The sequence below is a fragment of the Pituophis catenifer genome, unplaced genomic scaffold (assembly GCF_029215685.1).
Source record: "Pituophis catenifer annectens isolate HBS135680 unplaced genomic scaffold, rPitCat1.0.hap2 SCAF_8, whole genome shotgun sequence".
In the NCBI taxonomy this organism is placed as follows: domain Eukaryota; kingdom Metazoa; phylum Chordata; class Lepidosauria; order Squamata; family Colubridae; genus Pituophis; species Pituophis catenifer.
The window spans coordinates 40,738,262-40,753,568 of NW_027256888.1; the positions used below are offsets into that span (position 1 = coordinate 40,738,262).

A 15,307-nucleotide genomic window follows, 5' to 3' on the forward strand; every position below is an offset into this window, starting at 1 on the left:
TTAGGGAAAGATTAAAGACTGAACCAGTATTTTAATTGATGTGTTGCATGAACAAAATCTGAATAGCAAGTTTTATTCTAAGGATTGGGTGAGGGTTGAATTTGGTCAGCAACTTTAATTTGGTTAAATGGATTTCTATCAAGTTTGAGATCAGTACTGCAGACATATAATATTGATAGTCTGTTCCCAGGATCAGAAGAGAGCCAATTCCTGGGAGTCAATTTAAGAACCAATTTCCAGGATAGGTTAATGGTTAAATTTGGTTTGTGGGTCATAAACTCATTTTCTATCAACCTTGCAATCAGAACTGCAAACACCTGAAATTCAAAACCTGTTTTTATATCCTAGTGCAACACGTTTACTCATTTTTATTGCTTCATCATTATGAACTGATACTAAATCACCAACTTCAATATTTCTTTCAATATCTCTTATTTTTTTAAGCTATACAAACTTCAGTTAAATTCTATAAAGATAGATCTTTTGTGGCATTCTGTGGTAAAATGATTATCTAACAAATAGCTAGCATTTACTTGTTATTTCAGTTTGTATTTCAAGTTGAGGTAGTGTCAAATAATCTACTTTATGGCCTGCTACTATCTGAGAAGATCGCCACACATTTAGTCAGAAAATGAACTGACATTTCCAGAAAACAAATTACAAGGCTACTTTTAAGAATTACTTAAAAACATCTGATATTTACTTTAAAATATCCTGATATTTAAGGATTTTGGGATGCTTTTTTTTAGGTGTCCTCTAAGTAGGATAATTTCAGCCTGATCATTTATTTATTAAATTTATTTATTTATTTATTTATTTATTTATTTATTTATTTATTTATTTATTTATTTATTTATTTATTATTCAAACTTCTATACCGCCCTTCTCCTTTCGAACTCAGGGCAGTGAACAGCCAAAATAAAAACATTTATACATAACATTACAGTTAAAAATAGATTTAAAATAATTAAATAAATTTGGCCCGTAATTTAAAACTTGTCAATTTAAAATCTGTATCAAATTTTAAAACCTACCATAAAATCAAGACAGACCAGCTAACTGAAGAAAGTAAGTTTTTAGGGCCCGACGAAAAGTCTGGAGGCCGGACATCATTCGTATCTCTGGGGGTAGGTTGTTCCAAAGGGTAGGTGCCACCACAGAGAAGGCTCTCCTCCTGGGGGTCGCCAGCCGGCATTGTCTGGCCGACGGCACCCTGAGGAGGCCCTCTCTGTGGGAGCAAACCGGCCGGTGGGAGACTATTGGTGGCAGAAGGCTGTTATGTCCTGTCGTCAGGCACTCAATAAAGAGGCACAGCTGATTGGTCCGCCAGCCGCCATGCGGCTGGCGGGAGAACAGAGTCCTTGGATTGGTTGAACCGCTGACAGCTCTTTAAAATAGGAAGCTGTCAGCGCAGGCACGCTCGCTCTCGATAGTTAGCACTGAGCGAGACAGTTGTTGATTGTTCCTTGTTATTCAATAAAGATTGTTAACTGTTTCCTGCCTCGCCTACCTTTATGCCCACGTTGTTCTGAGGATAGAACACTGGCGACGAGGATGGGATTTTGAGGCAGCAGGAAGAGTGAAGTCTCCTCAAAGTGCTGAGCCAAGGCATCGAGACGTCGCGTAATTGAATTCACCTCAGAACTTGTCAGCAGCCGCGGATATGGCTACACTATCGACATTTGCACCCTTTAATCAAGCCGAAGAAACATGGGATTCATTCATGGACCGTTTTGCTTGTTTCCTATCCGCCAATGATTACAAGGAGATTCCAGGAGATAGGAAGCTGGCTGTGTTCCTTAGCGTTTGTGGCCGCGAAATGTTCGAGACAGCCAGAGCTCTATTGGCGCCTCAGAAGGTACAGGATGTGCCATGGGAGACTCTCTTAAGTAATTTAAAGGGCCATTACGCCCCTCTACCCTCTCGAGTTTCTAGGCGTTACGCATTTAGGCATAGATACCAATTAGAAGGGGAATCCATTAGCCAATACGTGGCTGCATTAAGAGCTGCCGCATTGTACTGTGAATTTAAGGAGCTTGAGGAGCTTCTCTTAGATCAGTTGATTTGTGGAGTTCGGGATATCAAGTTACAGCGCCGTTTGCTTGCTAAAACTGATATCACCCTGCAAACTGCAATTGATGAGGCTCGCGCCTCAGAATTGTCAGCTCAGTCAGCGTCTGAGATTAGGAAACCTTTTAGCCCAGGGACAGCAGCGAAAACCTCTGTAGTTAATCAAGAGGAGGCAGAGGCTGACCAATTATCTGAAGAGGAGGATGACATAAGTCGCCTTAAAACATCCTTTAAGAGACATGGGGATAAGGAGGGAAAAAAAACCCTGACCCCATGTGTGGGTTGCGGTGGAAATCATCACCGATCCACATGCAGATTTAGGAACGTTGAGTGCAGACGCTGCGGGAAAAAAGGGCATTTAGCCAGGGTTTGTCGAGCCGCTCAACCAGCAAACAATAACCCTATGAAGCCTACACATGATTATAAACCCAGAATTAGGACCGAAAGAATAGAAGAAGACTGTTTCGCTATTGGGCGGGGCCAGCCTGAGGTGGTCATAGATCAGGCCAGCGATAGTTTAAGGAGGAAATTGTTCATCTCTGTATTAATAGAGGGCAAACCTTGTAAAATGGAAATTGACACAGGATCATCTGTGTCAATTATCTCTTGGAAAACACTTAAGGGGTTAGTGCCCTCACTGGTAAGAAACAGATTGGTTCCCTGTAGGCTCAGACTACGAGATTACCAGGGAAATTCTATTCCCTTAGTGGGCTGTGGATGGTTTAGAGTAAGCTACAAGAACTTCTGTGGCCGTCTTAAAATTATTGTGGTCAATGGGTCCCTTCCCAGCCTACTGGGATTAGAATGGTTTGATGCCCTAGGGTTGGCTATAACCGGCATCCATACCACTGCATCAGACAGATTCTCAGACCTCCTTAAGGAGTTCTCTGATGTGTTCAATAGTGACCTTGGCAGATATAAGGGAACACCAATCTCTTTCAATCTGGATCCCTCTGTTGCTCCTATAAGGCTTAAGCTGCGAAGGGTTCCTCTTGCCCTTCGCCCCAAAGTGGATAGGGAGATTGATAGACTTCTGGCTCAAAAAATATTAGAACCTGTAGATCATGCTAAATGGGAGACTCCCATCGTCATTCCTATCAAATCTGATGGCACCATTAGAATATGTGCTGACTACAAGGCGACGCTGAATAGAGCATTACAGGCGCACCCCTATCCTGTTCCAGTAGTCCAACACCTCCTACACTCCTTGGGCAGAGGCACCATTTTCGCTAAGCTTGACATGGCACAAGCTTACCAACAACTGGAAGTGGACGACTTAACAGCAGAGGCACAGACAATTGTTACTCATAGGGGCGCTTTCAAATGTCGCCGCCTGCAATTTGGGGTTTGCGTCGCTCCCGGCATTTTCCAAAGCCTCATGGAAAGACTTTTGCATGGCATGCCGGGGGTGATCCCCTATTTTGACGACATATTCGTGTCAGCCAACTCCGAAACTGAACCGACTTCGCATCGTTTTTACTCGTTTCCGACAAAACGGTCTTAAGCTTAAGCCGGAAAAATGCAAACTGGGAGTGGATCAAGTTGAATTTCTAGGGTACCGTATCGATGCCGCAGGCATACACCCAACACCTTCAAAAGTTCTGGCCATACAAAAGGCCCCTGTGCCGGCTAATAAGACTGACCTACAAGCCTTTCTAGGTATTCTGAACTTCTACAACATGTTTTTACCCCACAAAGCTACCATCGCAGAACCTCTCCACCGCCTTTTGGATAATCGGACACCGTGGAAATGGGAACATAAGGAGGCTGCCGCATTCCAAGCTGTCAAAGATCTGCTTACATCATCCAGCGTCTTAATGCAATACAACAGCGATCTTCCACTAACACTGGCTTGTGACGCTTCACCGTATGGTGTCGGGGCTGTCCTCAGCCATCGTCTGTCTAATGGAAGCGAAGCGCCCATCGCTTATTTCTCCAGAACTCTATCCGCAGCTGAGCGGAATTACGGGCAGATAGACAAAGAGGCCCTAGCAGCTGTAGCCGGCGTGAAGAAATTTCACGATTATTTATATGGACGCCCGTTTGAACTAATTACGGATCACAAGCCGCTATTGGGCATACTAGCAGGGGACCGACAAACTCCTCTCATAATGTCCCCGAGAATGACGAGATGGGCAGTTTTTTTGGCCGCTTATACGTACAAGTTATCGTATCGCCCCGGCAAAGCCATGGGGCATGCCGACGCACTCAGCCGTTGCCCCCTTCCAGCGCCGGTTGAAGACCCTGCTCCGGCGTCGGCAATTCTCCTAATTGATGACCAACTGTCTCCTATGTTCGCATCAGACGTGGCCAGGTATTCGGCAACTGACAGGATCCTGCGCCAAGTGTTAGACTGGGTTAGAAGGGGGTGGCCCCAAGGAAAGGTGGCTACAGAATTCCAACCGTATAAGCTAAGACAACATGAGATATCTATCTTAAGGGGCTGTTTACTGTGGGGCTCCCGGGTCATCATTCCGCCCGAACTGCAAAGCAAGGTCCTCCAATCCTTGCATGAGGGACATCCAGGAATAGCTAGAATGAAGGCCCTGGGCCGCAGTTATTTATGGTGGCCCAATCTTGACGCCGCAATTATTGACTGGGTATCAGGATGTCATCAATGCCAGGACAACATGCCAGCCCCACCAGCGGCACCGGTTAGGGAATGGGAGACCCCTAAAGCCCCCTGGTCTCGTATACATGTAGATTTTGCCGGCCCCTTCCAAGGACACACCTTTATGGTCCTTGTTGATGCATATTCCAAGTGGGTTGAAGTCGTATCCATGCTGTCAACTACGGCGGAGACTGTTGTGAAAAGCTTGCGCAGGATTTTTGCAACTCATGGGTTGCCGGACGTAATAGTTTCTGACAATGGCCCACAACTTACGTCAGCACCGTTCCAAACTTATCTGGCACGCCATGGCATTCGCCATGCATTTGTGGCCCCGTATCGGCCGGCGGGGAATGGCCTTGTTGAACGGACAGTCCGCTCAGTCAAGGAAGCACTCACTAAGTTTGGCCCAGGGGACTGGCATTCCAAACTGGCCACCTACCTATTGGCACAGCACACTACGCCCTGCCCGACAACCAACCGTAGTCCGGCAGAGCTATTAATGGGCCGCCGATTACGTACTGATCTAGATCGTTTACATCCAGAATACTCGCCGGAAAAGCCCCCTGACTCTTCGGGTGGAGCCCGTACCTTTCAGGAAGGGGAACGGGTGTACGCCCGCAATTACGGGGGAGACCCAAGGTGGATGGCTGGTCACATAGTCGAGGTGACAGGGCCCCGTTCGTATCGAGTACAGCTGGATGATGGGCGAATATGGAAGCGACATGTGGATCAATTGAGACGCCGCCGTTTGATGTCACAAGAGTCCACTCTTCCTCTAACGCCTACCTTGTCTAGCAGAAGAGAGGGAGCAGAAAGCAACCGACCCAACAACGAGCAGACCGCGGACTTACCTCCTGTGTTCCAATCGCCTTCACCCCAGCAGCCACCGATTGCAAGGTCCGAGCAGTCCGAGCAATCTCCAGGAATTTCCAAAGCGACTACACAGGATCCGCCTCCTTTGATGGGAGGCATTGTATTGCGCAGGTCAGAAAGAACCCGGAGACGCCCAGCGTACTTAGCCGATTACGCATGCGTGATCCAAGAAGGAAGGAGTGTTATGTCCTGTCGTCAGGCACTCAATAAAGAGGCACAGCTGATTGGTCCGCCAGCCGGCATGCGGCTGGCGGGAGAACAGAGTCCTTGGATTGGTTGAACCGCTGACAGCTCTTTAAAATAGGAAGCTGTCAGCGCAGGCACGCTCGCTCTCGATAGTTAGCACTGAGCGAGACAGTTGTTGATTGTTCCTTGTTATTCAATAAAGATTGTTAACTGTTTCCTGCCTCGCCTACCTTTATGCCCACGTTGTTCTGAGGATAGAACAAAGGCGGTCCCGTAAATACTCCCTTGAGGGAGAAAACTGGCTGATCTGTTTGTGTTCTTGGCTGTTCATAGTATTTTCAGAAATATTTTTTTTCCCCATTCAAGACTCTGGGAATGGAAAAGTCTTTACTTTCTTAATTTTGTTCTCAATTCATGCATTACCCTTGAAGTGACTTATGTCAATGAAATAATTTACAAACCTCCTGATGAGATGTTCAAACTGCATTATATTATAGAGATTTAAAAGCAAGGTTTTACACCTAGGCAGGAAAAGCCAAAGGTATAGTACAGATTAGGCAAAACCTGGCTCAAAAACAGCAACTGTGAGAGGGACCTTGGAGTCCTAGTGGACAATCACTTAAACATTTATTTATTTATTTATTTATTTTTCATATTTGTATACCGCCCTACTCCCGAAGGACTCAGGGCAGTGAACAGCCATAATAAATACAAATACATATAGAAGTTAAAAACTATTAAGAAACAGATTAAGTAATTTAGGCTCAAAGATTAAAAACATCCAAATTTATCTAAAGAGGTTTTTAACATGAGCTAGCAGAGTGCAGCCGCCGCCAAAAAAGCTAATATAATTCTTGGTTATATAAACAGAAGTATAGAATCAAAATCACATGAAGTATTAGTAGCCCTTTATAAATCCTTAGTAAGACCACACCTGGAATACTGCATCCAATTTTGGTCATCACATTACAAAAAAGTTGTTGAGACTTTGGAAAAAGTGCAAAGAAGAACAGCTAAGATAATTAAGGGCCTGGAGACAAAAACATATTAAGAATGGTTTCAGGAAATGGAGGCTAGAGAAAAGTAGGACTAGGGGTGACATGATAGCAATACTCCAGTATTTGAAGGGCTGCCACAAAGAAGAGGAGGTCCATTTATTTTCAAAAACACTAGGAGGCAAGATTAGAAACAATGGATGGAAATTAATCAAGGAGGGAAGCAATCTGGAATTAAGGAAAACGAGTCTTTATTGATTAGCCCTTGGGCCACATCAAAGTGCAAAGTTCCAGAAACAAATTATTGCTAAAATTTGACAAAAGCAATTTAAAATGGAATTGGATAAAATACAATTAAAATGAAATTGAAGTAAAATATGAATTAAAATGAAATTGGAATAAAATATAGTCTAAAATGACAATTGGAATAGAGTACAATAATTTAAGATATAGATAAAATATGATAAAATTATATTTCTGTGTCATCCCTGCAATCTACCCCAATCAGTCCTATATATACAGATTTTAACTGAACCATTTTGCTTAAGTATTGTGCTGTGTTAAATGTCATTTTCAGATTCTGACCGCACAAATGGTAAGTTGTTTTAATATGGGGATCCCAATGGATCATTTGTTTGGTATATAGACCGAGTTACCTGTACAGGCAACAATCAAATAGGATGTGAACCAGGTCTTCTACCTTGCCACTGTGCAAATGCAGAGACATTCATTGTAGGGAATAGAATGGAATCTCCCATATCTGACCATTGTGTCGAGCTGTTCGAATCTTGCTCACATAAATATCTCTCTTAGATGTTTTGGCAGTTGTAATTTCAAATAGCTGTCTATTTGAAAAGTATATTTGTATTTGCACAGCCACTTCAAGTTACCCATCTTACATATAGCCATATCATTTTGTGTTTCTATATCCTTAATTCTTTGGGCAGCTCTTTTTTTAAATCATTCTCCTGTTATGCAAGAGACAGGAAGGCCACAGCTTCTGACAAAATTTGTTAGTTTGGTGATCCGGGACATTTGTGATTGTGATTTTATTTTCTCTAGTAGACATAACTTGGGGAGTCTATCAGTCTCCATTTCATTGACTTTGTGCTAGTAGTTATGTTAGATCATGGGAGACAATGAAGAGGCAGGAGGACAGACAGTAACTTATTTATTTTTTATTACATGTATTTAAACTTAAATAAACTTCAGCTCTTTATTTATTTAAGTAAGCTAAGGCTGAGGCGGCAGCAGTCCCTTTTAAAGAGAGCAGTCCCACCGATTTAGCCACTGACAACACTTTATATTTCCCTCCGTTTGAATCCACCAATCAGTGGCGGGCCCTGTTTAAATCCACCAATCAGTGGTGGGCATGCAAATGTCCAGCTAAACCCGGACCTGAGTGAAGACTACATCCCTGGCTTCACTTGCTATTTACATATGTAACAAGTTATATGCTCTAATTTTGGATACTGCATGCATTGTATGAATTCCCAATTCAGCTCTAACTGCTGCAGCAGATGTTCTTAGATCTACACCCAAAATACATCTCAAATGCTGGGACTGTGTTTGTTTTAGGACTGAGGTTGAGTATAGACCCCAAACTTCTGCTCCATACAAGAGCATAAGGCCCGGGAAACCTTAGCTTTATATACTTTAATTAATGGGTCTAGGGACCCTGGGTAACTATGATTTTTTAGTTTAAGCAGTAAATTCAAATGAGTTTTTGCTCTAAGTGTACTCCATTGATAATGGCAAGCCCACGATCCAGTCTTGGAAAAAGTTACACCTAAATATACAAAGGTGTTAACCTGTTCAATTGGTTCACTGTCTAATTGCCATGCCAGCAACCTGGAATTAAGGAGAAACTTCTTAACAGTGAGGACAATGAACCAGTGGAAGAAGCTTGCCTTCAGAAGTTGTGGGTGATTCATCACTGGAGATTTTTAAGAAGAGACTGGTCAACCACTTCAAACAACCACTGAAATGGTATAGGGTCTACTGCTTGAGTAGGGGTTGAACTAGAAGAAATCCAAGGTCCCTTCCAGCTATATTCTGATTGGATTGAGTTGAATCTGATTGAGATGTTGTACAGTGTTAAAAGTCTCACAGTATTAACAAGAAATTCTAAATATAACAAATTATGATTTTCCATAAGTTTATTTTTTAAAGTAATTTATTGCAAGCACAATATAATAGAAGATCAGAATCATGCAATCCATGGCAAGCAAAAGTTGCACTTTAAAGAAGCAGGATAGGAAAAATATTGACAATCAATCCATTGATCCACACATCAAGAATTGCCTGATGGGATCTAATGATTCTCCTTTACAAGATCAGAATCCTTCGACACTGGAAAGAGATAAATCAAATGTTCCTATGAGACTGAAATATCCTTTGTACATTTGCAGTTAGGAAGTAACGCTTTTAAAATATCTAGTATTATATATTTATCAGCATTTTATTATAGTGCTGAAAACAAAGTCATTATTTGGCTAAGGATTATTTGGTATGATGTTAAATGTACCTACAGCTGTTAAGATGAAAATTTGAGAAAAAAGATGTCATGAGCCGGTGAACTTAACAATAGGGAATAAGATTTATATTGCTAGTATAACGTGATAAATTCACCTCAGTGTGCTCTTCTTCAGAAATGATTACACTCTAAAGCAACATATATCATTTATTTTTCTCTCTGTGTATTTCTCTCTACAGCTGTTTACATATATAGGATAGGATTCTTTCAAAATTAAATATTTATAGAAAAATATAGAATAGTCAATAGGTACGCATGACAATTAGCAAAGACTGAAATCTCTCTCTCTCTCCCTCTCTCTCCCCCTCCCTACCTCCCTCCCCCCTTCCCTCCCTCCCTCCTTCCCTCATCTAGCTATATCTATCTCTCTCTCTCTCTATCTATCTATCTATCTATCTATCTATCTATCTATCTATCTATCTTTTTTTTCTGAAGCTCTGTTTCGGAGGCTTTCAGAGGCAAGGAAAGAAAGTTTTTTCTGAAACAGAGTTTCAGAAGTTTCAGAGGCAGAAAAAAAAAAGAAAAAAGAAAAAAGAAAAAAGCAAGGCACAGAGCTCACAACCAAGGAACCTGTTGCTAAAATTCACCTCTGGGAACAGCTGATTGGGGGTATTCCGGGAGGCTGACCTATCTGCCAATCAGCTTTTTTTTTTAATTTTCCTCCCCAAAAAATAAGGTACGTCTTATACTCCGATGCGTCTTATATCTGAAAAATACAGTAGTTTATCACCATTTGTAGCCATGCAGAACAATGCAAGCTTGGAGAATGGAAAAGAAACTAGTTATATAGCACTCTATATCCTAAAGGTTTTTAGAGTCTGTGTGAGTATAAACACAGCCTCTAGCTGCAACATCTTAAAGCAAGTGTATTTTTTTCCTGAAATGTGAAAAGGGGACTGCCCCAGATGCTAGATTTGTACTTCCATTTTCTGGGAAGTACTTCTGGGCAGAGTGAACCTAAAGCACTCCACAGCCTAAAAGAGACAGGGGTTTAGCCAAAGAGTTATGAACTCCTACCAGATGCCACAATCAGCCATATTCACTGTGCATTCCAATAAATGAAGCTTAGGATACGACTACTTTGACAATTATACAATGGAAGCTTTTGTTTTAAGTCTAGGCAATTATTACCAATGATTTTCAGACTTCTTGTATTCTAGTAATTGTAATTATGGAAAAGCAAGCAACGAAAAGAATGCCAGCCCATATTTTCTGCATCATTTCCTTTTTATACCCTTCGTTTTTTTATTTATGCAACATACTGGCAGTGCCTGACACCTTCCAATTGCTGCAGGCAACTACAAAATGTCACTGGCAAGTGAACTTTTTCCTTTTAACTATGCAGGCTTAAGTGTGAAGTCAGTTGGCATTCAGCTAAAATAACTCAACTTAGGTGGGAATGGAAAGATTTTGTCACGCAAAGTAAACTTGTTCGCCTTACAAAGTTTAGCTTCTCTGACCCCTAGCTCAACTAAATTTGTCATATGCAAACGGACTCAAACTTGCAGTAGTTTTTTGTCTATAAGCTTTACCTAAAAATGAGATGCCTAAGTTCAAGGCTGGGTCATATCCAATAGTGGGTTTCAAATTCTGGCGCTACCGGTTCGCTATTGGTAGCACGGGGTACTTCTGTGCATGTGCAGAAGCTTCTGTGCGTGCGCAGAGCATTTTTGATGATGTCTGGGCGGGTGGGCAGAGCCTCCTGCCACCGCCGCTACCGGTTCTCCCGAACTGGGTGAACCAGGAGCAGCCCACCACTGGTCATATCTTACAGTGAAGAATTAGGCAGATACTTTTAAGGATTATTGAAGTCTACATCCATCTGAAACTTATGACAAACAATATTTAAGAGATAAATATTGATATCTTTTTTTTTAAAGCTCTTGGTTTTTAGAATGAACATGTAGATATTTTTAAGATTCAACAGTTACTGGAAGCTTTACGCGCCTTTTAGCTTCCATCTATCTCTTTTAGTTTCCCATAAGGATATAGAAGGAGGGATGCGGTGGCTCAGTGGCTAAGATGCTGAGCTTATCGATCGAAAGGTCGGCAGTTCAGCGGTTTGAATCCCTAGTGCAGTGTAACAGGGGTGAGCTCCTGTTATTTGTCCCAGCTTCTGCCAACCTAGCAGTTCGAAAGCACGTAAAAAATGCAAGTAGAAAAATAGGGACCATCTTTGGTGGGAAGGAAACAGCAATTTGTGTGCCTTTGGTGTTTAGTCATACCGGCCACATGACCATGGAGACATCTTCCGACAATGCTGGCTCTTCGGCTTTGAAATGGAGATGAGCATCGCCCCCTAGAGTTGGGAACAACTAGCACATATGTCCGAGGGGAACCTTTACCTTTACCTTTAAGGACATAGAACACTGCTATAGTATTGGTCTATGGATATTTGGTGGGGAAATGCTGTCATCCATTGAAAACTATCTTTTTCCATCCTTCCCTCATTACCATCATGATGTAGCATCATTTATATCCACATCCAGGAAAAAAAGTAATCAATTTTATTTTGTTTTCTTTCAAAACCTTCCATATTTGAATTCATTTCTGGAGCAGTGGTTTCACTTACCTTTGCTACTGGTTCGCTCGCATGTGCGTGCAAGTGAAACAAGCATGCGAAGCATGTGCAGAAGCTTCTTCACATGCGCAGAGCATATTTGATGAAATCCAGGTGGGTGGGCAAAGCCTCCTCCCACCGCTATATTTTCACTCAGCGGACGACAAAGTCCTAGAATAAAATGCAATAGGAGCCTCCAACCCATTCGGGAACCTATGGCTGAGCACAGCACCTATGCCAAAGGGTGACGCATTGGCCATCAAGGTAAGGGGCAAGGAAGAGCTATATTGTATCAGTACAGCCGATAATGAAAGTAAATCTTTGACAGCCTGGAAGGAGCGGGCATGAACATAGTTCCATGACCAAGGTGTGTCTTTACTCAGTAAACAGTGAAGCGGCTCAGCCACTGTGACTTTGTGGGGCAAACACATTGTAAAAATTCAACAGCCCCAAAAATGATTGAAGCTCTGAGCGACAGATGGGAGTTGGGGCGTGTTTGATGGCAGCCACCTTTGAGGAGGTTGGATAGATTCCCTTGGCACCGACCAGATATCCTAAAAATTCAATTTGGGGAACGCCAATCACACACTTGTGCTTTTTTAATTTGAGGCCAGAATCTCGAAAACGGAGAAGGACAGCCCTAACCCGAGCGATGAGCTCACTCCGGCAAGAAACGGAGATGAGCACATTGTCAAAATACGGTATGACGCCAGGTAGCCCATGAAGCAGACGCTACATTAGATTTTGGAAGAAGCCAGGAATGACGTTTATGCCAAATTGCAGGCGCCGGAATTTGAATGCTCCCCAGTGGGTCACGATGGTCTGAGTTTCCGCAGAAACATCATCGACTGGGAGCTGCTGGTACGGTCAAGCTAAATCTAATTTAGCAAAAATGGAGCCCGGCTCAAGGGAGTGAAGTAAGTGCTAGACAACAGGTACCGGGTACGTATTAGCTTGCAACACCTTATTTAACGTGCATTTAAAATCAGCACAAATCCTTATAGACCCATCCTGCTTAAGCGGTATCACAATAGGGGTCTCCCATATAGAATGGTCGGTGGGTTCTAAAACCCCTTGGGCGATGAGCTTGTCCAACTCGGCATCGACCTTCAGACACAGGGCCAGAGGCACCTGGCAAGGCTTGAGGCATATCGGGCCCACCTCAGGGTCGAGGTTCAGGGAAATTGGGGAGCCTGTATATTTATCTAAAGAGTCCTTGAGCACATCAGCGAACTCAGAGGATAAGGCAGAAAATTAATCCACACGTGGAGTGAATTCCTGAAATTTCCAACCCCAGGGAACGGAACCAATCCAAACTGAGAAGGCTAGGAAGAGACCCATCGACTACAATCAGAGGCAGATGCCCCGTGAACCCTTCTCTCTCTACTAGGAACCGGCCATGCCCCAGGATAGGGATGTAATTTCTCTGATAGTCCCGCAGTTTGACAGGACAGAAACGAAGCTGGCTCTTTTGAATTGTTGGGATTAAGCGCTTCAACACTTTCCAGGATACGATAGACTTGGAAGTCAACATGGGTGACGACCCCATGTCGACTTCCATGCGGCAGTCAGCTCCTTTGATTCTGACAGTCATCCATAGTTTAGACTCCCCGGACACAGCAGGGCGAGCGGTGACATCTTCCACCCGGTGGCCACGAAAAATGGTAAAACACTCCTCATTTGCTGGACACCTGGGCTTGGAGGCAAAGGTAGGCTTAGGTGAAGAATGGCAAACCCGGGCGATGTGGCCCTGCTTGCCACAACGGTGACAAATGGCAGATCAAAAACGACAGGAAGCCCTCAGGTGATTCTCCCCACAGCTAAAACAGGAGGCAGAAGGCTTTTTCTTTGGCCCCTGGCCAGAACCCCGGGTTTTGGTGGCTTTCAGGAGACTTACATCCGCGTCCTCCTCAAAGGTTTCATCAGAGGTAACCTCCTGCAGGTGCACAATCGCAGCAGGTGGGGCAACAGGGGAATGAAATTTCCGAATATCAGCAGTGGATTTTTCTGACATTTCTGCTGCCTGGGCTTCCTCTATGGCTGTAGGGAGATCTAAGTTTTTCTCAGCTAAAAGTCGCCTCTGCAGCCTAATGTCTCTGATTCCGCATACCAGCTGCTCTACCAAAGCGTCATTCAAGTCCTGATATTCACAATTGAGAGCAGCGGTCCTTAGGCGAGCCACATAGTGGTTAATTGACTCCCCCTCCTCCTGAAGCACTTGCCATAAGTTAAAATGGCGCGCGATGCGAGACGGGGTAAGAGAATAATGGTTCCTAAGTTTCTCCTTCAATGTCTCCCAGGAAACAGTGTGTACAGGCAAAGGAGCTAATAATGCCTGAGCCGTAACAAATACCTCAGGGCCACAGGAGTTCAAGAAATGGGCTCATCTGCAATTGCTGGAGAGGTCGGTATAATCGTTGGCCTCTAAAAAACATTCAAAACGCACTTCATACGTGTTATGAAATGGGGTTGAGGGGTACCCCAGACCGTGAACCAGCTCATGAGCAAACACACTGAGACTGAAATAATTCTGACAGAGGCGTCTTGTGTAAAAATATAATTTACTTTAAAACATTTAAAAAGCACTATGTCTTTAAGAAAGCACATTAAAAACAAAGTCTTATCTGGGTATGTGAAGCAAGGCTATCTCCCTAGATCCCTCTCCACAATACCGAAACAGTTCACAAGAGAATAAAGCTAGCATGAAGGTAAGCAGCTTCAGCATCGATACATCATCAATGCAATCAAAATGGGGGCAGCACAAACTTCACAGCTGAAAGTCACCTGAAGTAAAAACAGTTCAAAGAGCAAATATTGCTTGAAGCTTGTGGGAGGAAAGAGGTCCAGCAGCAGTCCCGATGACAGCTTGCATGCTTCAAAACAGCAAAAGGCAAGCATCCGTGGGAGTTTCTCTGCAACAGCGTCTGGAGTCCTTATCTGCATTCTTCTCCCATCTGTGGCGTTGCACTGAGCTTCCTGCAGGAGCTGTGCATTTAGGCCTAAACCAGGAGTCTAGGCCCAAGTAGCAAGCAAAAGGTCCTTGCTTATATGGGGAGTTAACCTGCAATTAACTAGGGCGGGGAAGGCTTGCAGGTAATTGCCAACAGGAGATGGCTTGATTGAAACCATACTGTTTGTGAGTAGGCAGATAGCCACAGCAATCCTGGAAACACTCGTGACAATATGTGTCCCAGGTCTCTGTAGCCGCATCAAAAGGGGCGAAGGTTGGTGGGGCCATCACGGCAATAACGCTGTTGGAGCGCTAAGGCAGCAAACTCACGGAGACGGTACTGTGCAGGTTGTGGAATGATCCTCAACCCTCATCGCAAGTATTAAATACTGAGGGTAGCAATAATAAGGCAACTCGGAACATCTAACTTCATTTATTTTAATGCAGGAACACAAAACGACAGAAACAACAGCTGAAGAAAATGACAGCCTTTTTATATCCGGCTGTCAAAATGACTAACCAATCC

General features: G+C 43.4%; 1 protein-coding gene across 1 annotated transcript; it reads left to right on the forward strand.

The window, feature by feature from the left end:
- Nucleotides 1-1,663: 1,663 nt before the first annotated feature.
- On the forward strand, nt 1,664-5,834 carry LOC139320714 (uncharacterized). Its single transcript, XM_070949148.1, is given in 4 exon segments — nt 1,664-3,522; nt 3,524-3,692; nt 3,834-4,655; nt 5,277-5,834. Coding segments are annotated over 4 exon segments (3,408 nt in total).
- The last annotated feature ends 9,473 nt before the right edge of the window (nt 5,835-15,307 follow it).